Source organism: Arctopsyche grandis, chromosome 10 (assembly GCF_051622035.1).
Source record: "Arctopsyche grandis isolate Sample6627 chromosome 10, ASM5162203v2, whole genome shotgun sequence".
Lineage (NCBI taxonomy): Eukaryota > Metazoa > Arthropoda > Insecta > Trichoptera > Hydropsychidae > Arctopsyche > Arctopsyche grandis.
Genome location: NC_135364.1, coordinates 2,530,297 through 2,555,915, shown reverse-complemented (window position 1 = coordinate 2,555,915; position 25,619 = coordinate 2,530,297). Strand labels below are relative to the sequence as shown.

General features: G+C 32.8%; 1 protein-coding gene across 1 annotated transcript in view; it reads left to right on the top strand.

The window, feature by feature from the left end:
• The window catches only part of GABA-B-R1 (gamma-aminobutyric acid type B receptor subunit 1), a 298,837-nt gene extending 275,774 nt beyond the window's left edge, over window positions 1-23,063 (top strand). Inside the window, exons 8-17 of the mRNA XM_077439559.1 lie at window positions 14,809-14,924; window positions 14,998-15,125; window positions 15,263-15,404; window positions 15,476-15,626; window positions 15,703-15,943; window positions 16,081-16,288; window positions 16,365-16,621; window positions 16,836-16,973; window positions 17,426-17,558; window positions 22,115-23,063. Coding sequence (XP_077295685.1) covers window positions 14,809-14,924; window positions 14,998-15,125; window positions 15,263-15,404; window positions 15,476-15,626; window positions 15,703-15,943; window positions 16,081-16,288; window positions 16,365-16,621; window positions 16,836-16,973; window positions 17,426-17,558; window positions 22,115-22,137 — 1,537 coding nt within the window. The 3' untranslated portion in view covers window positions 22,138-23,063. The remainder of the gene's footprint in view (window positions 1-14,808; window positions 14,925-14,997; window positions 15,126-15,262; window positions 15,405-15,475; window positions 15,627-15,702; window positions 15,944-16,080; window positions 16,289-16,364; window positions 16,622-16,835; window positions 16,974-17,425; window positions 17,559-22,114) is intronic.
• Window positions 23,064-25,619: the final 2,556 nt, after the last annotated feature.

The window sequence follows — 25,619 nt, the reverse complement described above, 5'->3', positions numbered from 1 at the left end:
GTAAAAATTTCATTTTTTTTTTAAATCTCATAAATTAAAAAAAATCCAACAAAAATCATTTTTATATTCGAATTAAGTAGCTCAAATTTAGTAATGATTGATTCTTTAAGAAAAAAAGTGATTTTTTATTGCTCAGTGTAATTAGTAAGAAATCCGTGGTATTCTAACAAGCGGAAGTGACGCGTATTATTGCAATTTATATTTTAATAAAATTCTCCCTTATAGAAGAAAAGATTTTCTCTTAAATATTACATCTCAATTGGTAATTTTTAAGGCTGGGGGAAAATTGTGAAAAATTCCCAACCAGATGTGGTAGTAATTTTTACGCGTAGCCACCCCCGCCCCGGATTTTTTTTATATTTTATCGTACATTTAAGATGGGAAATAATTTCAAAAGGTCGATAATCTTAAATAAAAATACTTATCTTTGCGTGGCATCTTAAAAATGGACGACTCGAATAAAAAACAGAGGATCAATTTAAGCCGAAAGGGGAAAAGGGTCAGTCCCCGTTTCGCGTCGCGTCGGTATTGAACGATTTTGGATATTTGTAGAATGTTACGCAAAAGAATGATACACTTGTACATACATATATACGCGGGTATGTATTATAAAAATGCGGAAGAGAAACAATTTGGACGAAAATATAATTTTATTTTTCCGCCCTCCCGGAAGTGTGCGCATTTTCATATTATATTACATGTTTTGCACAATTGTATGGAACGCGAGTAAGCGTTTTCTTGATGACTTTTTTCCCGCCATGTTTTGTCCGTCGTCGTAAAATAAAAAAAACGAATTATCGGTTCTGCTGATGCGAATATATCACACTTTCATTTTAATACTATCTGCATACATACATATATGCATGTAAGCTGGTAGAATCGTTCCGAAGTAACGGCCGAATGTTTCGAAAGATATGGCGTATATAAAAAAATATATACAGTAAAACACGAACAAGAGTTTTAACCTCACAATTTTACTGATTTTTTTTTTTATTGAAAATGTGTGTATGTACATATATAAATTTCAATGAACACATTTAGGATGATTCTGATGATTGCCTGTTAACAAAACCGTAGTGTGATTCAAGTCACATGAACGATATTACGTTCCACGTGTATTATTTTACTAGTATTGTGTTTTATTATATGTATAGGTCAGGGTTTCCCAAACTATGTTCCGCGGAACACCAGTGTTCCGCTGAACCTGAATAGGTGTTCCGCGAAAATTTGGAAAGGTTTTATTCCTCTACTTCATATTGAAAGGCAAGAGATGATCAATCTCCACTGATGTTTAAATTAAATTTTAAAGTAGATGAAGAAGTTTCCAAAGCATTTTTATAACACCTACATAACTTGAAGACAACTCGTTTGCAATATTTTCCGAACACTAGTAAGAACGATTCCTGGGTTCGGAATTCATTTTCCGTGACAGCTAAACCAGTAGGCTTAAGCGCAAGTGACTATGAAAATCTAATTTTTTTAATTAGTGACTCATTTGAAACAAAAATACAAAAATCAGCCATTAAATGATTTGTGTGTGAGTTCGTCAGAAGAGTACCCCAATTTTCAAAACATCCTATTATTGTTTCACTTCCATTTTCTACAACCTATTTATGCGAAGCGGGATTTTCTTATTATGCTGTAACGAAGTCAAAGTGCAGGAACAGGCTCGACGCCACACAAGATATTAGAATGCAACTTAACAATAGTGTGCATGATATTAAGAAGATATGCAATTCATGGACTCAAAATCATCAAAGTCATTAAGTGCTTTATTTATTAACATTTTAATGTTTACATTATATAGTTTTATATTTAAAATAATGTGTTACATATAGTAACATTTTTTTAATTTTTACTAGTAGGAAGTGTTCCGTTAAAATTTCCGGGTTTTCGAAGTGTTCCATTGCATAAAAAGTTTATGAAACCCTGGTATAGGATAATGTTGAACATTTGAAATGACCCTTATGTGAAGAAAGGTTGCGATATAAGAGACGTCCTCTCTAAGAACACTCGGATATTGCCTTTCCAAGCACATTCTGTACTTAGGTACCTACGCAAACATGTTCTTTTAACGACTCGCAACTTCTAACTATCAAAAATAGAACATATCAACCCTTAACTTCTATAATAATCGCTAGACCTGTACAAAAGCTTCAAAATTTCGTGCAGAACTGTTTCGATAAAAATTGTATGATATACTAGGCCTACCCGTAGCGTGTGCAAGCGTGCGACACACAGGCGCTGCAAAGGACAAGGCGCCTAAAAGTCGTCAAAAATATGAGATGATTTTTTGAACGAATTATTTTTCATTTGGATGGTTAAATGTACTAAATTTATTTGTACATAAGTTAAAGTTTGGCAAAATCACTAATTGCAGTGCTAGAAAAGATTATGACGACCACGGACCTTCAAATATGTATCTCACAGGCTAACACGGAATATGAATGTGATGTAAAATATATATTCCAATAAAATGTATGTAATTTTTTCAAAATTCGCATTTTTTTATATTCTTAATTGAATTCATAAAAAAAGTTCGTTTGCAATTTATATTTAAAAACAATATTTTTTATTTATGTACAATAAAAGATTTAAATATTTTTATTTACAAATAAAAGCACCAAAAAGGTTTAATACTTAAATTAGCGTTAAATTCTATCGATTGTGTGATCACGGGTTCTATCCTTGGCTTTGTTGATAGCCAGACATTGGATATTTGAATACAAAGACGATCCTTTCCTTTCAGAGATAGCCAATTTATCTGATTTAATTAGAAAAGATTCCATCAAATTGGCAATTCTGTATTATTTCTCACAAAATTTTAGTTTATAGCAATTCATAATTTGTTAATATTTAAAAATTCATCACGGATAAGAACCCAAATTTCGCCAGACGAAAAAATCAAAAGCGAGCTAATAAGAAGCTAGTAAATAAAAAATGGTTGCATACCTGTATAAAATAAATAAACATATAAAAAATATGGAACACGTGGCAAGGACAATGAATGAGAATAGCATATGGTTAAGCCAATCTTTATTGATAGATTGAACTGTATCAACCTAAGTATTGGTGAAAATTGAATTAAGGCTTCGTAAATCAAATATATAGCCGTATACTTGATACAATTTCAACCCCTTTTCTTCGGGGAGATAAAAACGGATAAAAAGTACCACCATTCAATTCCAAATCCAATCGCATAAAGGGAATCAATAACGAAAATAGCGCAAATACCAACCTCCTAATATAGAGCTTCGAAAGCCCCAATATTCGTTGTAATCCACGTCAAATATTGACGCGTTACCGTCAACCCTTTCGCACCCTGCGAACAAAACACGCCAAAATCCCAAAGAAACTTCTCCGAAAGTTATACAGGTGGGTATTCAGAGAGAAAGAGCAAGTGCCTCACTCTTTCCAAACCACCACCCCCCGAAGACCGTGCGAAAGTTTCAACAATTTGAAACGTGTACCCGGCTCCGCCCCCCCTCATTAATTTATTCATAATTCGAGGGCGCAAATCTCGACAATTTTGCGTGTTTTGAAAGCAAACGCTCCAAATCCATATATTGCGTATTATTCGACGCTCTCGCTTTAATAATGATAATAAATACATCAAAGCGAAAACGAAATCATTTTGAATGCTGCTACCTGCTTCGAGGAATTAATTAAACTCGACGTGGTATTATATTATAATACATATATATTATACGTATGTATATTAAAGGCACTTGTAATATTTTAACTGATCCTTGTGAAGGGCTTACGCATTTAAGTTTTGATTCAAAAGTCTTCGCTGTAACGTAAGTCCAAATAATAAAACCGAAACGGCGTCTGTAGTTCGTTTCTGATTGGCTGTCGTCGAAGTCGTTTCTGATTGGCTGTCGTCAAAGTCGTTTCTGATTGGCTGGATTGGTCAAAGACGTTTTTGATTGGTTGGTCGGTTAGACATTACAATATTTATAGTTGTATTTTTTTTTTTAATACTTGGGAAACGTTTCATAGCCAATGGGCCTCAATTTTGACATTTTTACATTTCTCATGATAACATTTTCAAGTCACCCCTGAGCAACATCTATGGTATTAAACTTTAAATATGTATGTTTGTATTAAATTTATAGATTATTGATTTTGAAATCATTTTCAATGGTAGGATGGTTTTGCCAATTTGATGAGAAACCCTTTCAGCAATGAAATCAAATAAATTTGCAAGCTCTGATAGGAAACGATTGACATCTTACGAATTTTGAAATCATATTCAAATAGTGGTGACATTGCGTGTATGATGGTTATCGGCAATCTGATGAAAAATCGTTTCAACAATGAAATCAGATAAATTGGCAAGCTTTTATAAGAAAAAATAGACTAAGAGTCACAAATATCCAAGTATGACCAGCAGCACTACAGAAATACTCGCAATAAATTATTTTCAATCAAAATCAAATCATGGGTTCTAATCCAGCAACCTCTCGGTGATTATCATTAACGCTACCACCAAACTATGCTGCTGGCTTGTTGAAATATTTTTTAATAATTTATTTGCATTTATAGTTTTATTCTTATTATTAAATAAATATTTTGCATATGCAGATGTACGTCCGAAATACTCTGCATATAATCCCTATAATAGAGAAAATGATAAAATAAACTTAATATAATATAATGATTATAATAAATGTACTTATAATTATATTAATAATAATATTTAGTCAATGTATAACGGTCGTTGGAGAGTAGCTCCATCCACTGACCAGATCAAAAAAGCGTAAATGAGTAGAAGCTGCAGCAAGCCAACAATTTGACGATAAAATACACGACGACGTAGGGAGGCTGCTCTTATCCTGAGAAAAATTTTAATTTTAGACTTATTTTTGCGCTTATTATATAAAAATGCACTGCAATTATATTTTTTAATGAAAATTGCTTAAAAATTTTCGAAATACCTTTCGCTAAAACAGTATAAATAAATATATAAATTTGAACCATAGAAAAATTACATATATTGCCATTATTAATCAAACAAAATAAAATTAATTGTAATTTTAAGTACTACTTCACTTTTTCAGCTGCATAATGTAACTGTATGATTTCTCTGAAAAAGATTATCAATATAAAATGGAAACTTTGAGTCGTTATTGCTTTGATTTCCCGGAAATCTCCAGTTTCCTTCTTTCGAAAAAAGACCATTGTCAAAGAAACTCATATTAATAAAAGACTTTAATTATTAAAAATCATCAAAATTTGATCTCTCACAAGAACAACGTAAGCACCAAAAAAAAAAAAATAATAATCATAAATAGCCATAGCACAGCGTCGTATTAAAATTTGGCCATAAAACGACAAGGTTGTATTTTACGTAGAATAATAAAGAGCCGAGGAGACCCTCTCAAATATTTCAAGTCGTAAATTCGAAGTTTATTATAGGTATGCATTATACATATATAGTAAGATGTATAAGGCTGTATTAATACCACCCTTGGGGTGGATGTGTTACAATTTAACGCATTTAAACACACAAAGTTTTCACCGTTCAAACCCAGAGCCCGACAGGTAAACCCTTAACACCCCTTGGTCGTTACTTTCGCATACCGCTGTTTTTCGACCACTAGTCCGGTGTAATCTAAAGTTAGCGATATTTATACGGGCTATCTATACAATCTGATTCTACATCTATGGAGAAATTTCTACAGCATTCTATTATACAAATTGGTGAACCTCAAGACGCTGGAGAGTTAGCAAAGGAGATACCAACTTTACAAGTACCGTTTTAATGAAAATCAGAAAAATTAGCCAACTCTGAGAGGAAAATATCGACTTAGAGTCACAAACCAAGGTGTGGCCAGTAGCTACTAGTGGGAATCAAACCGAGACCACTCTGCTCGAAAGCATAATATGCTAACCACTAGTCCACGCTGCCGGTATATGTATAATATAATATAACCAGCAGCAGCTAGCTTAGTGGTTGCGTTGGTACTAAGCACCGAGTATCCGCTGGGTTTGATCCCATGACTACTCGGGAATTTGCAAAATATAGCAAACTCTCATAGGAAAAGATCGACTTAGAGTCATAAACCAAGGTGTGGCCAGCAGCTACTAGTGGGAATCAAACCGTGACCGCTCTGCTCGAAAGCATAATATACTATCCACTAGTCCACGCTGCCGGTATATGTATAATATAATATTGTTGCGTAGGGGTGGGTGGAGGATCCAAGTAAAAGGCCAACAGTCGTCTCACAGCATTTATTGATGATTAAGGAGATACACGCACTGTCAGTGCTCAGTCCAGAATGACATGATATCGCCTACGTACCGCCTTATAAGGGGTAGATCTCTCAGGACGTCTAATCTGTTTACCTACTGTATAGTCACGTATTCGGATATGTATTCCCACGGTATGAGAAGTGCAATAATTTTTTAGCTTATCTCCACTTAGCCTGTCGCTAATCCTTGAAACCACTTATACCAGTCGCACGGTATGCACTTAGTTAATCCGTTAACATATATCCGTTACAGATAGCCCTCGAACGGTCACACAGTCTCTGGGATTCTATTCGCTTAATCCGCGGCGTACGTAACAATATAACCAGCAGCAGCTAACTTAGTGGTTGCGTTGGTACTAAGCACCGAGTAGTCGCTGGGTTTGATCCCGTGACTACTCGGGAATTAGCAAAAAATAGCAAACTCTGATAGGAAAAGATCGACTTAGAGTCATAAACCAAGGTGTGGCCAGCAGCTACTAGTGGGAATTGAACCGTGACCGCTCTGCTCGAAAGCATAATATGCTAACCACTAGTCCACGCTGCCGGTATATGTATAGTATAATATAACCAGCAGCAGCTAGCTTAGTGGTTGCGTTGGTACTAAGCACCGAGTAGCCGCTGGGTTTGATCCCGTGAGCTGACCTCGATTGAAAAGAACTCAATTTGGCCATTTGAACGAAATTTTCAGTAAATCAAACGATATATTAGTATTGTATACGTTATATAACGGGAACGTAAATTGCATGCCTTATTCTGGCATTGCAACGCATGCCGGGTTCAGCTAGTAAAAAATAAAATAAACACATGACAGCGATATTAAATCAAATTCGGATTAATCGTAATCTATTTTCATTGACCTCTTAATGTTGTGTGGAAAAAGTATATCGTCTTACTTTATGTCTCGACGCGAGATAAAAAAAGACCACTGTGCACGGTGGGCAATATGTTGGTCGATTTATTGTTTATAATCCGCAATAAAGTAGCAGTGGAGCGTATTGAAAAAATAAAGGATTTTTAGTTGTTCCCATGTCGCCGTTCGGCGCGGCGAAAATCTATTTGTTCCCGGTCATTATTTCGGGATTTTCCCCGGGAAAAAAGGGTCGATTCCCATCAGCTCTTAAGCACCACTATCCCTTTTTTCTCGACGGGGAACCGCGACGAAACATCGATATTCGCGATCGTAAACGCGAACAGGGCCGTGCGTGTATACTCCTAGGAATAAGACACTTTCGGTCGGCCTGTTTCGGCTGAATCAACACGAAACCCTCAAAAAAGGGAACTTGGAAATTATCCGCCCCCTGAGGTCTCCTGAAAGTCCTCCCTTCACCCCTTCCTGGCCTGGTATGAAACACGTATAGAAAACAGTGGTGAAAAAAAAATATATATATATAAAAGAAGCCTTCTTTGAAAATCTACATTTCGAGGTTGAAAGGATGTATTGTCTCGCCACTGTGCAGAGGTGAAAGATGTTGAACCCTGATGAAAATTCAAGGATGTATGTAATGCCGTAAAATTTGGGGTCTCGGTTTTTTTTTTCTTTTTTTTCAACAACGGCAAATAGGGAGACCTGCCTGAAATTGAATTGACGCACAAACTCTCGCTGCAAATATTGAATGGGGATTTTATTTACAAAAACATTTAAAATTATTTTGACTTTATTTATTACTAGTGGTTTTACCCGGCTTCGCTCGGTATTTGTAATATAAACCGCTTAAACATGACTAATCTAATAGTAAACAATTTGTTAAATTTATTTGAATACTCATTTGTTTTTTTTTTTTTAAATTGAATGCCACGAACAAAAAAACATATTATTATAGGAAGTCCGCTGGGTAGTAGGGAGGATTGCAGGAGAGAGAGACAAGTAAAAGCGATCTCAATTCAATCTTATACGTTTATTTGAGAACAATACTCGATGCGCATACGCACCCGGTCAACGTCACAGCGCGACTACTTACCCCCGGACAAGGTTCGGGAGTACCAACCTTAACATTAATACATATGTGTATAATACCAACTGTTCGGCATGAGCCACATCATTATACATAATTATAATCATTTTATATTAATATCCTACATTATATATACTAAGTTTCTTTCGAAATTATATGTATACCAGAATTCGGCGCCTGCGCCCCCAGCGCCTTCGAATCCTTTTTTTTTTTTTTTTTTGGTGCCATCTTATCGATTTCCGATAAATCATCACCAGCGATATCGTTGCTCTTCAGATCATGTACGGGCACTACGGAATCATCACTCCGTCCCCAAAATTGTGAATTGGGCTTCTGAATCTCTCACATTCAGAACACCAATTCGTGAGGCTTTTTTCGCTTTAAACGCCTCTGCTGGTGAGTTGTGTCTAATAGCTGCAACGCTTCTATGTTAGGGTGACGGTGCAGTCTCAGCTCGTGCCTCCCGGCGCATTCTCGGATGACTTCTTTTACTTTTTTGATTTTAAGGTCCTTGTGGATCTCTTCATTTGTGACGAAGCGATATGCATCGGTGATAATCCTCAAAAACTGGTTTTGACATCTTTGCATTTTTTCGATATTCGATGGCTTACTGCATCCCCACAGTTGTATGCCATATGTCCATATTGGCTTCACGATTGCCTGGTATATCAGTTTTTTGCATTGTAGGTCTAATTTGGAGTGTCTTCCTATTAGCCAATGCATTTCTCTTTGTTTAATTCGAATCTGTTCTATTTTTTTTTTTAATGTGATGCCTCCACGTAAGCCTTGAGTCAAGATGCAGTCCTAAATATTTAGCTGACAAAGCTTGTGGAACTTAGATTCCGTTTATGAAAGTCTGAGTGCTGACACTATTTCGTCGCAGTGCAAATGTGACCTGCATTTATTTTAGCTCGTTGAGTTTCATTTTCCAGTCCTTGGTCCATTTGCTGATCTTGTCCAGTGCACGCTGCAGGCGTTCAAATGCTTCCTCCTGTGACTCGCTCGATGACATAATGACTGTGTCATCTGCAAATGTTCCAATGAATGTCTCTTCGCTTGTCGGGATGTCAGCAGTGTATATCAGGTACAGTATAGGCCCTATTACGCTTCCCTGTGGTACTCCTGCAGAGGCTGTGAAAAAGTTAGAGAATGCCTCCTCATGAGCAACTCTGAATTTGCGTCCGGATAAGTATGATTCCAGTAATTTGACATAATTTCCAGGTAATGACTTGCTGATTTTGTGGATAAGTCCTTCGTGCCATACCCTGTCGAAGGCCTGTGAGACATCAAGAAATACAGCCGGACAATACTTTTTTTCCTCTAGCGGTTGCTTTCGAATTTTTTCGAATCCTTGGAATCGAAAAAAATTGAATCGGCGCCTATGAATCGAAGAAAAAATAAATTGAATGTGTTGTCTACGAACCAATCAACCAAGGTTACATATGTGCAAAGTCTCTTTCGAAATTATATATAAGATTATAGAAAACAAATTGTTACGCTCTATACCAATATTTTAAATTAAATCCATTGTTGTGAATTTGAATCAATTCATATCTAATATATAATTTCGAAAGAGACTTTGTATGTAAGTATGTATATATGTAAGTATCTTTGGTTGGGAACTTCGTAAAAAAACAAAGTTTATATGATGGCAATTCAATTAGTAGATTCAAATAAATTTAATAAAATAATAAATGAATATTTACTATTAGATTAGCCATGTTTAAGCTGTTTATATTACAAATACTGAGCGAAGCCGGGTAAAACAACTAGTAATAAATAAAATGAAAATTATGTATATTTATTAAGTAAATAAAAAAAATGAAAATAAAATATTAGTTTTATAAAAAGGTTTATACAGAGCATTGCTCGTTATTCCAGGTATGCATTTTCAGATATTATTAAACGACCAAATCTTATTAATTGGTCCTTTTTTTTAACAAGTCCAAAGATTTTGATGAAATTTAATGAGTCTACCCTTTTCTTAGGTCTTGACTTTAGGTAAAACTAATTGTTGAATCGCTAGATTGAACCCCGCTCAAATATTAAAGACAAACCTTTACTTCACTTTATCGAGCGATGCTCAGTCTTCAAAATACTAAACAATCACAAGTCACAGACCCTTTGAAAATATTTCGTCGAGAGGTGCTGGGCTCGATCCCATGAGCTGACCTCGATTAAAAATATTTTTTCTGAGTATATCTGTAGTGCTGCTGGTTAGACCTGGATATTTGTGACTCCAGATCGATCGTTTCTTACCAGAGTTTGCCAATTTTCTCTGATTTCATTGTTGAAACGGTTCCCGGTAAAATTGGCAAAAATATCCTTCCTACCTACTATGTCACCACTATTTGAGATTGATTTATGTACAATAAAATTTATGTACAATTCATAGATGTCTCGTTAATTTGCGAGCTTTTCAGTGTCTCGTAATTCAGCGACTTGTATAATAAAAAAAAATGCTGCAATGTTTGTAAATGGTCAGGAAGGCGCATTGGGGTTATTTGTAAGGCCTTCCTGGTATATATGTAAAAAATAAATAAATATTTTAAACCATATCTTAATCAATATCAAAGACGCACAATATTACCATCAGCCAACCGACAATTAGCCGTAAACCAAATATCTACATAACTTTCAAATCCTCAATCAAACATCTCGTATCGGCAATCTTCATGTATAGTCAATTTCGCGAATTAATAACATCTCAAGCACACGTATATATATAATATACAATACATACGAGTATATTATATAATATATTAGAGGCTTTTGTGGCAAATGAAGCACGTGGAGACCGCACACACTGGGTAATTGAGATTCGACTATGAATGGCTCGCGACAGAACCGAATCAATAGGTTTTGGGATATTGGATGATGATGACGATGGGCATGTTATGACAGAAGCGTAATGAAATCTCGTGGTCGTGGAATTCGAGTGAAATTTTCCGGGATGAGGGAAAATGCGGTGGAAAAAATCGAAAGCCCGCATGAAAAGTCTCATTTACTCCGTGCTTTTTATATCCTTTGACCATTTGTAATTTCCATAGTGCATTTTCAGGTCCAACTGGAAGCTTCATACATAATACGCGGCTATGTTGAGTTTCGGCCAATTTTGGAATTTTATTTGAGTTTGCAACGTAAAGGTTCGCGTTTAAAGGTGTGGCAATAAAAAGTAATGGGAATGGTTTAATGAAAAATTTTCATTCTTTCAAGTTTTGCCGCGTGTGATGATTGTTTTTAATGAGCGTGCTTGCAAACTATTAATGGATAGTTTTTAAATGCTCTCTCAGTTCGGCAAAAGTTTTTAAAAATTTAAATGAGACTTGAATTTTTATGGACTGGCGATTAAATTTTTATGTGTGCGTAAAATTTCCGTGAATGGCCGTATTCTTTTTTGTTTTTTAGAGTTTTTCCAATAATTTTATTATTTTAGGCATTAACTGTGCCGGTTAAAAAAGGAATTGTAATTTTGAAATAGCTAATATATGTACATACATATATAGAATATTTAAATTTAATTATGTATATAAAAAACGACTGAAATCGGATAAAAAACAACCAAGTTATAAAAATTACATACGCAGGCTTAAGCACGCTAGCGAACATACCAGTGTTCGTGAACCCGTTCGCTGGCGGACAAACACACGTGCACAGCGTCGCCCGGGAGTAGTTTTTTTTAATATAAGGGCACTTTTATAACTTATTTATTTTATTTCAATCGAACATGTACAGTTGCCATTACAGATCGCTCCAAAACCTGTACTAATACAGATACAATACAATCAATCCAAGCATGTATACAAACATCATCCACAGTGACATCTATGGAGACATTTTTGCAGCATTTTATAATAGACCTCAAGACGCTGAATAAAGGACGGAGCGTCGAGATGGAGCGAATGTCCCGAACCTAATCATTTTCGTATTTTCTAATCAGAATACAGCTTTTCTCAATACAAATGGGTTCAATATATACATATCTTATTAATCATTTTATACATCAACATAAAAAAGTTTTAGTCCTATAGCATGTTTTTGATTATTTTTGTATTAAAAAATAACGACAAGTATCGACACGCAAACGCACATAGGTAAGGCCAACAGGCGACTGCATGACTCAATAGCCACGCGCCAAAAGCGACGAAAACTATAGCGTACGAAAATATGGCTGTCTCTTTCTCTCGCATTGATTCATCGATCAACAAGAATATGCAAGCGAACAGTCGAAAACATGACTTATCGCTACCGCCTTTAAATCATACTTCGGAACGTAGAAATGTATCAATGTATTTTTTACGATGTACCCCTTTTGTGAATCATACAAAATCTATTAAAATAAATTTCTTGTATTTCATTATAGGAATACAAGAAATATAGGGTGTATAGCTTTGAAAACCACATAGTTGTTACGAAAAACGTAAAAATTGGGGCACTTGCATACCCCACTTCGGTGAGGGATGGTTAAAAATATTTAACTTATAAATAAAATACAACCTTATATATTTTTATTTAATTTTAGAATAGTTTTACATCGTAGAGACATCTATAGACAAATTTGCAGCATTTTGTAACTAAGCGAATTCGAGATGCTGTAAGCTGGAATTTTGCGATAAATAGGACAGGATTGCCAATTTTTTGGAACCGTTTCAATGAAATCAGATAAATTGTTAATCTCTGCTAGGAAACGATCGACCTTGGAGTCACATATTCAAAGTCTGCAGCATAATATGCTAATCACTAGTATATCCTCAATATCTCCTGGCTTATGAATGTTGGTTGGTTATATTTATTTAAGGTGAGGTTAAGTTAGGGTTGGTAGTACGTTGTAATTCGAATTCGTACGTTGCAATTCGAATTCGTACGTTGTAATTCGAATTCGTACGTTGTAATTCGAACCCATGGTGCAGTAGCGTTCGAATTACTATTTCACTGACATTGAGTATGTAATTCTATTGACAGTGAATGTGTAATTCTATTGTTACATCCGTACTCACTGCTAGAGTTAGTGAAATTATAATTTCACTGAAAATAACAGTTTTACTTTAACATACACGTATGTTTGCTCATATTCTGTATTGTATTGATTGTTATCATTGTATTGTGTATGTTTGTTTCGTCTTTCAAAATTTGTTTTATCTATTTATCTATTACCTATTATTGGGGATTGCACTATTCTCCCTATTGTCTGGAATAAAAAGTATTAATTTTATTATTATTTTATGGAACAAATGAATGTGTCCATACTACAGAATGTACTAAAGAATACTTTTGTACTGCTGTTTACGAGCTGTTGCCGGTCCGTTCTGTGCCGTGAAGGATAGCAAGTGGCTGACGGCAATTTTTGTCAAAATTGTAACGAACATACGCACAGTGGTCCAATTCGATGGCAATAAAAGGCCGTTATAGAGGGCGCTTTTGTCGTTTGATTTATTGTCTTCCGAAATATTAATTTTCAATGCTAATGGGAATTTTAATTGAATTTCACAGCCAGACGAACCGATTGATTCGGTCGATCGCGCGCGCGATTTATCGACGCAACTTCCGCGAAAGCGCTCGTGACATATCATACATATTAATTTATGCACAATCTTATCCGACGCAAATATTGCCTGAATTATTCATGAACATTGACGCTATTTCTTCGCGCGAATAAACTTCTCGTAAACGGCGCTTGAACTATGCAAATTGGACAAAGATGAAAAAAAGAAAGTTGTCGTACGTACATATGTACGTTTTATTCTAGTGGGGCTTAGTCGTCGTCGTTGGCTATATTACCACCACCTTGTCAGTGGAGCATCCTCCCCTATATCCCCCTTCTTTTTTGCTCCCCCTCCCCCCCTCCCTCCTGTCGACAAACGGAAATTTCTAATGACGAAGACAAGACGGGCCGTATCCTTAATGGGATGCCATTTCAAAAGACGACACATTTTATGTGAAAACGTGCTAACGAACCGACGAAAAGTATAGCCATGGAGTTTTTGTGTGTGTATATTTTATTCGAGATCGCATGTATGTATATATACATATATGTATGTATGCACATAAATCAGGAATGAGAATACTTTTTCGGAAATATACCAAGCAATGTATTTATTTACTAACCATTTAATAATATATGTATATAAAAACGGACGCGATGTATGTATGTTTGTGGGTATGTGGCGGACGCGTCGACTAGTATGGAGATTTCAAAAAAACAAATTTTTAAATGCCAGGAGTATTGATATTGGCGGCTAGAGATATTTAATGACATGGCGTGAAGACCAATCGCATCGAGGATACGTGGGAAGTGGGGCGGGATATGTGCTCCTGATATTGTACACCTGACTTGGAACGGGTGACGTCGGCGTCAGATGCTCTGCACTGGAGCGTACACACATATATACATCCACGAAGACACGCACACACATGCATTCATCATTTCGAACGGGTGAATTTTCGAATTTATTTTCGAATTCCTTTCCGAAAGCACCCGTTGAAATCAACGAGCACAACACTAGTATATCATAATTACTGACCAACCAAATAAATAATTTCGTAGGCACTTTTATCCGATCAACGATTTTCAACATTCATATTTTATTATATTGTTTTAGAGTTCGACTCAATAATAAGCTGCGCACCGAAAAGTACGACATTGACAATCTGAGATACCCAGAAGGATACCAGGAAGCACCTCTGGCTTATGATGCAGTGTGGGCCGTTGCACTTGGTGAGCTAATCTCCAACTTCATCATCCCCTACACCTAACAATTTAAATGCTAATGGTGCAACATTATCCCTAGCATTCAACAAGACCATGGAACGACTAATGGGAACCGGAAAAAGCCTCAAAAACTTCACATACACCGACAAGGACATAGCGGACAACATCTATGCAGCCATCAACTCTACGTCCTTCCTCGGCGTGTCGGTGAGACCGCTTAATACTTTTATTTTCATCATAACGAGCTGCTATTAGCTCAAATCTCTTGGCACATTAAAATTCGCCGCAATCTGCCGAAATTCCCAGCAAAAAATATATTCACTTATTCGATTCAAAATTTTCAGGGCATCGTAGCATTTTCATCGCAAGGCGACAGGATAGCTTTGACCCAGATAGAACAAATGACAGAAGGTCAATATGTTAAATTAGGCTATTACGACACCCAAGCCGATAATCTGACATGGCTCAACAGAGAAAAATGGGCTGGTGAGTCTTCCAAAGTCTAAACTCTTGAACCTTAGCATTCATATATAAACTAATTTGTACATTTTTCGCAGGAGTCAAAGTTCCACAAGATCGTACAGTAGTAAGACGAGAGCTCAGAACGGTATCTCTACCACTTTTTGCTTGTGTAACTGCCGTTGCAGCTGCTGGAGTTTGCATAGCTTTTGGCTTGGTCGTTTTCAACATATGGAATAGTCACAGAAGGTTTACTAAACTATATTCCTGTATATGTTTAGATTTTTTATTAAGTTTGAGCTTCAACTTTTTTTCATTATTTTAGGGTCATTCAATCGTCACATCCAGTCTGCAATACGATTATGCTGTTCGGATGCACTTTATGTTTGGCTGGTTTGGTTGCTCTTGGTGCAGATGGTAGATTTGTGCCTCAAGATCAATTTGCTGCTGTCTGTCAAGCGAGGGTTTGGTTGTTAAGCATTGGTTTTACACTTGCTTACGGTGCTATGTTCAGCAAAGTGTGGAGAGTGCATCGCTTTACCACAAAAGCTAAAGTTGATCCAAAGGTATGCATATTATATCATTTCAAAGTATTTCTAAGTTCATCTCCCCCAAACTTATTTAGCTTACTTATCTTCCTTCTACATTCTCTTGGGTAAATATTTTATCTTTACTAATAATCATAATCATTTTATCGTTACAGAAAAAGGTGGAGCCTTGGAAATTATATACAATGGTATCTGGTTTGTTGGTGATAGACGCTGTTCTTTTACTGTCATGGCAGCTGCGTGATCCACTTCGGCGAAGAGTAGAACTGTTTCCTTTGGAAGATCCACCAAATGCGCTCGACGATGTTAAAATTCGTCCTGAATTGGAACATTGTGAAAGTGAACACAATACGATATGGCTAGGTATGACTAATTAAGTTGATTTGAATTTAATATCTCTGAATTTCGATGCTTTTATATGAGCGTTTGATTATTTCAGGTGTTATGTACGGATATAAGGGCCTTGTCTTGGTGTTTGGATTATTTCTTGCTTACGAGACTAGATCTGTGAAATTAAGACAAATCAACGATAGCCGATACGTTGGTATGTCCATATACAATGTAGTAGTTTTGTGCCTAATCACCGCTCCCGTCTCGATGGTGGTCGCCTCTCAGCAAGATGCCAGTTTTGGATTTGTATCTTTGGCTGTTATTTTCTGCTGTTTCCTCAGCATGGCGTTAATATTTGTTCCTAAAGTGAGTATTTTGCAATCGTGTAAACATATGTACGTCAGTTTGGTCTACGGATGCCCTATGCACTATAGACTAAGAATGAGCTTCCTTTTGAAAATTTGGTAGATGGGACTTCTGCTAAACCAAACTGGCGTACTTGTTGGATAGCATAATAATTGAAATTTTATGTCATATATGATATGAGTAATGCTAAAATAAGCTTTGATGATGTCAACAGGTTATTGAAGTAATTAGACATCCTAAAGATAGGGCAGAATCGAAATACAATCCCGATGCTGGCATGTCAAAAGAAGACGAAGAACGTTATCATAAATTATTAGCAGAGAATGATCAATTACAGCAATTAATAACAGCAGTAAGTATAATATTGAATAATAAAAGTTCACTACTCAAAAAAAAAGTTAGTGTAAGAACCTTTCATCTTAATAAATGTATGTACACGAACAGTGCACATATTACCTACATATATAGTGCAGTCGTTTGAAAGATATCTAATTGGAATATATGTACTTATAAATGATACATAACCAACAGCAAACCTAATGAATCAGGAATCGTTCGATTGGATGTCCACAAGGATTAGTTCTGGGACCTTTTTTCAAAAATTTTCATAGTTCAGTTTGTTTGCGTATATGTAATGTCTGTATATACATATGTATATGTAACAAATACTCTCGTTCTCCAACAAAAGTTAAAAGTCTTTTCGTTGGTGGGGTAGCTCATGTTGGCGGTTTTAGGAATCAACTTCGTTGGCTCTTAAAACGGCTTAAATTTACATTACTATTACAAAATGACATAAAATTCCAGAAAGAAGAAAAGATAAGAACTTTGAAGCAGAAGATCGCCGAAAGGGACGCCCAAAGGTCTGGCGGTCAGACGGTGATCGGTACAACAGCTATTCAACAACAGACGACGATCCAAGCTGCTTCCATCACACAAGGTAATCAACTAATTGTAGCCGATCACCCTACCCTCACTTCAGACTATGCCACGATGACTTCAGACTACGCAACCCTCACATCGGACTTCGACTCCACCATAGGTCTGGGTGTATCTTTGCACACGCGCTCCAGTCGAGCCAGCCAATCAGACATGGAGTTTTCTGAAAGCTATCTGTAGCGAGATGATAAAAAAGAAGGCTTGCCTGCAGTTGAGGAGCTTTTAGAAAGTCATCTGTAATCAAATTTGAAGATCATACAAGTTGTCTATCAGCATAAATATCATTGCCCCGACGAATTTTCGATAGCATACTCATCACAGTAATGCCAATTTATGCAGACTAAGTTATTACTAACATAACTGCGAGTGTCATAATTTGGTATAACCATCTACTGGCTTATTTTGGCCAAATGTTGAATTCATCTGACTATTAGGTCAGAATAAATACAAGAGGAGCCAACGACCAATACCCATTACATCGGCGCCAAAATTTGCACAATAGAAAACCGCATTTTATGGAACTACTGTAATAAATATTATATCGAACATTCTTGAAGTGGGGCGATTACTAATTCATATTTCAAATTTATGTTTTATGTATATGTAAGATTTAGTTTTCGATCTCAGAAAAGTGCATATATAAATGATTAAGTTGGCATGCTTGGCTCGAGTGTATGTTTAAAGTCTCATTGACTACCTTAACCACGTATCCCTTCACGATTTGAATAGTATTGTGATTTTGCGTATAAAAAACGATCAAAAATGTAGTGCTTACAAAAATTAAGTTAATTCTTACCGAGTGAAAATAGTTATAGAGTCATGTTTGGTACTGATCAATTTTTAACGCCATTTTGACTCAACTAAACTAAACAATACTAATAATTTTATTTCTATTATTGATTCCTTAAATTATAATCCAAAGTATGTAGTACATATTATATTTATTTGTTACTAATATGGGTTTCTAGTTACAGCATTGTCAATGTCAAAATGGCGTTCTAATATCAAACCAGTACCCAAGAACATATTTTTTAATTGTGAATATTTACAGCGTAGGAATCCGTCTTAAGAATCGTTTAAATATTGAAATAAATTGTTATACGATTAGATAATATAATAAAATGAATATATAAAACAATAATAATTATTGATTACACTATTTCACACAAACACTAACGCACATATAAAAACGAACGTGCTTTCGTGCTCATTGTTGACTTTGACCTAGATTGCTCGGTTTATATATTGCGATGCTAATTGTAAATTGGATTGGAAGAATGGTATAATAGACGTGTGTAGCAATTAACACACCTCTGGTGCTGAAACGGTTGATTAATTAATTAAAATTTAAAAAAGAGTACTTACATTTATTCGGTAGACATATTATAATATTGTGCACATTTTAGAAAACTAGTTATCAAGTATGTATTACATTAACACGTATAATATTGTATTATATGTATACAACGTTAAGTGATGGTCACACTTGCAAATTACAAACTTTAAAGTGGACAGTTTGTTTTGTGCGACCGACACTGTAAATATATATACATATTTATATATAGATAAAATTTCCTGTGACAATCGATGTTTTTCAAACATAAAAACCCTAAAATATTATTGATAAATATAAGGATAATTTTTAAATCAATTTGATAAAATTTACAATGAAAATTTTCCACCCATAATAATTTATATTCTTTTCAAAGTCATGTAACTTTTTTATACATATTTAAAAAAATATATAGTTAAAGTAAATATCTAACTAAAGTAAAATAAAATATACATTTACGATAATTACAACCAATCCCTTTTAAATATGTCGATATGTTTTGATGATTCTTTCTTGTAGTGTACAATTAATCATTTAGGCGAATTTATTGATTGTGTTAGTTTTTAATAAATAAAGTCCTACGTACCTCCAAAAAAGTATATTCACCCTTATTGCAATTCTAAAGTGTTTATTAAATCATATTGTATTTTTAAATATATGTAAATATGTATCTTTAGTACACAAATCAATTATATTTATTGAAGTGTAATTATATTGATAGTAATAATACTCGATATTGCATAGAATAATTTTAATTTGTTTGGAATTGGTGAATAAATAAATTTTATATAAATGAAGACTTATTAATGGAGAGTGTATATGTATTTAAATTTCAGTGATTTTTAAACACATTAATACTATAAATTAAATTATATATGTATAAATATGTTTTTAAATCAAATAGCACAATTATCAAAAACTAATTCTGAATGTTTTATATACAATTTTCAATTGCACACATATTTAAATATTATACATAACGTATCACGCAATTAAATATTTAAATTTTAATCTATATGTATAATATGTTTATTAATTTAATCGAATTAAAGCAGTTGATTTTTTTAAGCTCTTGTGGTGCTAATTAAATATTCCCATTTTATGTCTTATATAAATAAGATTATTCTCATGTTGATTTTATTATATATAGTACATGTTGTGTTTAAATTTTATTTCTGAAAATAAAATAAAAAAAATGTACCGTATCAATACTAAATAGTATTTCTTCATTTCAGAGCAGCATAATGTAACATTCTCAGGTTTGTACAATATTGTATACTATCTACGTTAATTATTTTTTTCTTTTCAGTATTTCTACATTTTGAATGCAAATTTGTTATCTTTTTTAATAAAAATTACAAATCAAGAATTCTATTTTGAATATATATACTTCATATTATACATAAATTATATTTTTATCAGTATGTAGTGAATAATAATAAATGCAGGCAAATCTCGTTATAACTTCATCCTGTGTACAAGAAAAATAAAATAACAGATGAGAAAAATTACTCGAACTATATTTTATTTATTTTTTGGTGTAAAACTACTCCCAAATTTATTTTTGTCAAACATTTTGATATTCTTTGGAATGATTGGTGTTGTGTCGTTTGTTCTGTTGTAAAATAAACACTTAACAATTTGCTTGCAATCAAATCAACACAGTGTTTTTTGCATTCTCGTATATAAATATGTTTTGTGTCGTAAATACGAATTTATAACGTATTCAAACTTTGGTTTAGATTTTGAAAAATAAAATTAAAAAAAAAAAACAAAAGTTTGAGCACTTTAGACATGTAATATTCAATTAGAATTTGTCTAATTGAATATTCAGTAGTTATATCCAATATCATAACCCCATTATTACCTACATATATATATATATATATATATATATATATATATATATATATATATATATATATTATAATATCCTGCATGATAGCTTTTGTGAACTATTTATCAAACACTACAGTAATACCATTCATACCACATTTCTATCTCTATTTACATATATTGAACGATCACCTGAAGTTTTATTTAATTTTAAATGGTTTGATGTTGAAATGCACCCCCACAGTAATATAAATATATTATTTATAATAAATGTACCCCATCATTTGTGTGCCATTGTTCATTGAAACCGAAATTATTGATATATAAATGGAAATTCGATTCACAAATTAAAATCCTGTGATCAGGTTTTAAGTTGTAACGAGATTTATTGCATGATTTTTTCATCGATCTTTTGAGCTTTTGTGTATTTTTAAATACTTATTTGCATGCCTCATTATGTTGATAAAAATACCTAGTAATTGAAAAAATGTCAATATTATTAATATTCAACAAAATTTAAATCAATTGCTTTTCCTTCATTTTGTAGATGTTCGATTATTTATATTTACATTTATTATTAATATTAAGCTTCCTTTCTAATATTATTTTAGAAAAATAAATTTGGGAGTCGCATCTCAGAGAATTGTGTTAATTTGTAGTGCTTTTTGTTTATATGTATGTATAGATAAATTATAAAATAATTAGAGGGCTTTCAATATACCTAACTAAAAAATAATCAGCAAGTTATGTTGAATAATACTACTTTAATTGTACATATGTGGGTACCACTTTGGAATAACTTCACTGTGTAAGTATTTTATCAAATGGGTGTACTTACAAAATTTTGCAACAAAGATCCAATCCATTTTTTTCAAGAAGAAACGCTACAGTTGTTGAGCAAAGCTTAATTATCATATATTGCCCATATGGATTTTAAAGTTAAAAAAAAAACAATCCTTTTGTGTCCTCAATAATGCTTTGATTCATTATTAGCTGATTGCAGTTCTAATCTTTGTTCGTGAAGCAATTTGGCAATTATAATATTGTAACTCAAAAGCCCACATATTCCGCAGTGTCTTGAATGGTACCGGCAATATCTCTGGTACGTCTATCTTTTTTTCTTCATATGCAGAAACGTTCCATGGTAAGATTCCATCAAAGCAATGCCCAAATATGATGCATATGTACAATACAATTGATTATAACTTACCAGAGTGTCTATTTCATTAGATTTTCTGTGTGAAATTTAGCCCATTTGTAAATTCCATATTATAACATCATACCTATACATATACATACACGACAAATTGCAATCTAATTACAATGATTTTCTTTAATAAGATATGGAAATGTGATCTGTTATTTATTTTCTCTTCTCTTGCATTCAGACATCCAAGACGAACACATCTGAGAGGTCGACGGCTGTAATGCGGGGATGAGAGATTAAATTAAGGGAAGTTTTTTAAACACGTTCACTTCTTCGGTGGTGTTTAAACCTATTCTTTCAATTTTGATACTAACAATAAGTGCGAGGAATCGAAATACTAAAGTTTAAACACTTCAATAATTGTGGTTGCCGTTTTATTTTGTGAACATAAAAAAGTACACCGTTGTGTAAAAGCCATCGTTATGTACCCGCATACATATAAATGAAAACTATCGAAGAATGCTTGAAATTACACTGCCATTTTGTTTTATGTTTGACTGTACAATAACGATATTGTGTACATAAGTTTTAGAACAAAAAATATGTAGCAAATCTGAAGTTGTCGACAAAAGGTATTTGTTTCTGAATTTGACACGATCAACAGTGTTTATTTACAAAAACAAACCTCTTTCTACCTCAATTTTTAATTTTAGACCGTTCAATTTTCATTTCCGTTCATTATAATCACACAAATGTTAAACTATTATATTTGAGAAAGTGCCAAAAACTTATTCACGTTATTAAATAAAAAAACATATCTCGTATGAAATACCTAAACAACAACAATCCTATTTAATTTGATTAATATTATTTAAATACCTTAAAAAATAATATTCATCATTCATTAATTCGATAACTTTTACCAAGTCTAAACTTTTACTTTGAAAAATGATAGATATTTGCAAATTTTAGTCACATGAATACGGAAATAAATCTCAAATCGTATCAAATATTATTCTTAGACTCCAGATAATTTGTCACGATAAAATTTAGAGCCCCAAATAATACAATTTATATCATTTTTACACTCAAACTTTGGCAATTTCTTTGGTTTTTATGTGTGTAGTTATTTTCTATTCCGTCATTACTTTTCTATTCTATCAGTACAAATTCAAAAAAGTCGTCAATTCAAAACAAAAATATAAGAAATTATTTATATATTATTATTAATTGATATGTGCCAAAATTTTAAAATATAATTTGCCTAAATTTTATTTTTTAATACATTAAAAAGAAAATTATTTTTATTATGTTACAAAAATATGGTGATAGTGTCAATTAATTAAAAACAATTGTTATTCATTTACCTTCTAAGCGAAATGAATGTCTTAGGTTCGGGGATATTATAATGGCATCACCTATACGTCTGTTTTAAAAAAAAGTGCGTATTTGAAGAGTTGCCTTGTAGGTTTTCGTAAGTTTACATGTTAACTAAAACCTTGTTGATTTGTGCGTATTGAATTTCGATAGCTGAAATCTACACCAGAAAAGGATTCCGTTACTTTGAAGAAGTATATTACATTATTATTACTATATACATAAGTATATGCATATATAAAGTGGTGGACTTAATCATCACACATTATCGTTTTTGCGTCCCTAGCAACAAATTGACTATGTTTTAAAACTAATAAAAAAGCTCCAATCTCCGCGGAGCTTAATATAAAAAAAAAACGTATACAACGTATGCATTTAGTCGTTGTCGTTTAATATATACTTAAGCAATATTTCAACTTGTTATAACGTATATGAAAATTGTTATGACTTTTTATTATTATCATAATAATATTTATAAAAAATACATATCAAGCAAGCTGAAACGGTGGTGCCATGCTTTAAAAATTCGACAATGATTACGGAGAACGTCTGTCTGTCCGTGTGCATTTATTTTAACGAATTTGCACGAAAAATGAACCTATATTACGTATTCAGCTATTCAGTTTGATTTAAATGTCGATACGACTTTTCAATCCATAAAATACATCATACATATTTTTTGTAGTTCATTTGATCAACATCAATGTAATAAATTCATACAATATTTAATCAATTCCCGTCACTGTTGTTATATTTATAAAAAGATCGATCTTCAAATCGTAATATTCGTTCATATTGACATAGTTATATTGAAAATGAACTAACTTTCATGTGTTAAAAGAGATTTGACTGCATTTATGTTATTCTAAACGGGAGTACAAGAAGATATTGATGAGATGTGTATTCCAAAAGTTTTGTTTAATTGTAAATACAACTTGTATGTATAATAAATATTATGTGTATATTGTTTTGTTATTGTTAATGCCTAATTTAAATATTAAAAAATAATAACAGGCACTAAATTATTACATATACAGATTGATGAACGTATAGATAAAAATATAAATGTTATTAAAAAAATATATACAAATATTTTATTGCATATATTTTATACATTCACATTATTTATTTGTATCGTTGATATATTGCTGTCACGAATAATTTTCAACATTTATTGTAATATATACGCATACAAAGTATCAATGTTAGTTAAATTTTTAATTTGTGACTTTTTTAACTCATACTGTGTGTAAGTTACGAAATATAAGCCTGTTATGTATTTGTTGAATTGTACTTATGAATATGTATTATATATATTCCACGTTTAATTTTTACTTTTTAGAACATACATAAACTATCCACTGTAATTTTTTGTAATGTGTTCAAAGACTCGATTCAATAACTTGATTTTATTTTATACTGGAGTAGACTTTTCATTTATAAAAGCTCTTAGTTGTTGACTATGCTCAATTTGTATTGATTTGTATCATTTTAGTACTAACAATAATGTGTAGGTTAGACTGCTCAAAATACCCACAATATAATTCTTTTCATTAAATGAAACTAAAAAAAAGATATAAAGTCTGAAATATAAAACTCACTTTTGATGTTTAGCAAATTAGTTGTTTACATTTACCAAAAAAAAAAAAATTAAATAAAATGTCAAGAATTCAATCACAAAAATGATCATAATACATAATACAACGTTGATTGTACGAAATCGAAAAATAACAACATATTGATTAAATAAACATAAAAATGTCTGCAAGTGTGTATTTAGATATTAAAAAAGACTTTTTAAAGTATATGAAAAGAATAAAAAACAGTATGTTGTCAATTAAATATGTAGCAATACCAAATATGAAATAACCAGTAATCAATCTCACCGTAACAGGCATGCTGATATTCTGAAAATCTGATCTTAGTTAGTCCCTAAATTCCATGTGTTCAAAGTAAATACTTGAAATTGCAAAATTTTGACCCTATAGGTGATATGTATTATAAATTTTCAATGTATAAATAAAATTTAAATATAAACAGTGTTTTTATTCGTCTTACTATTTAGAAAATAAAGAAATACAACCTTACCACACCCATTTCTACTTATTCAGAAAATATGACTATAAAAATATTTAAAACGAAAATCAATAAGAATTTTAAAATATATAAAAGGATACTCAATTTAAATATCAATATATCTCATCTTTACATTGGGTATTCCTGCAAAAAATATTTTTCTTAATTTTTAATAATACTTGACCTAATGTTTCCTTTTATTCTTATTATTAAACAATAATCGATTTTTTACATAATCGAATAAGCTAATAAATATTGTTATTAGTATGCAGGATGAGAATATTTTATATTGG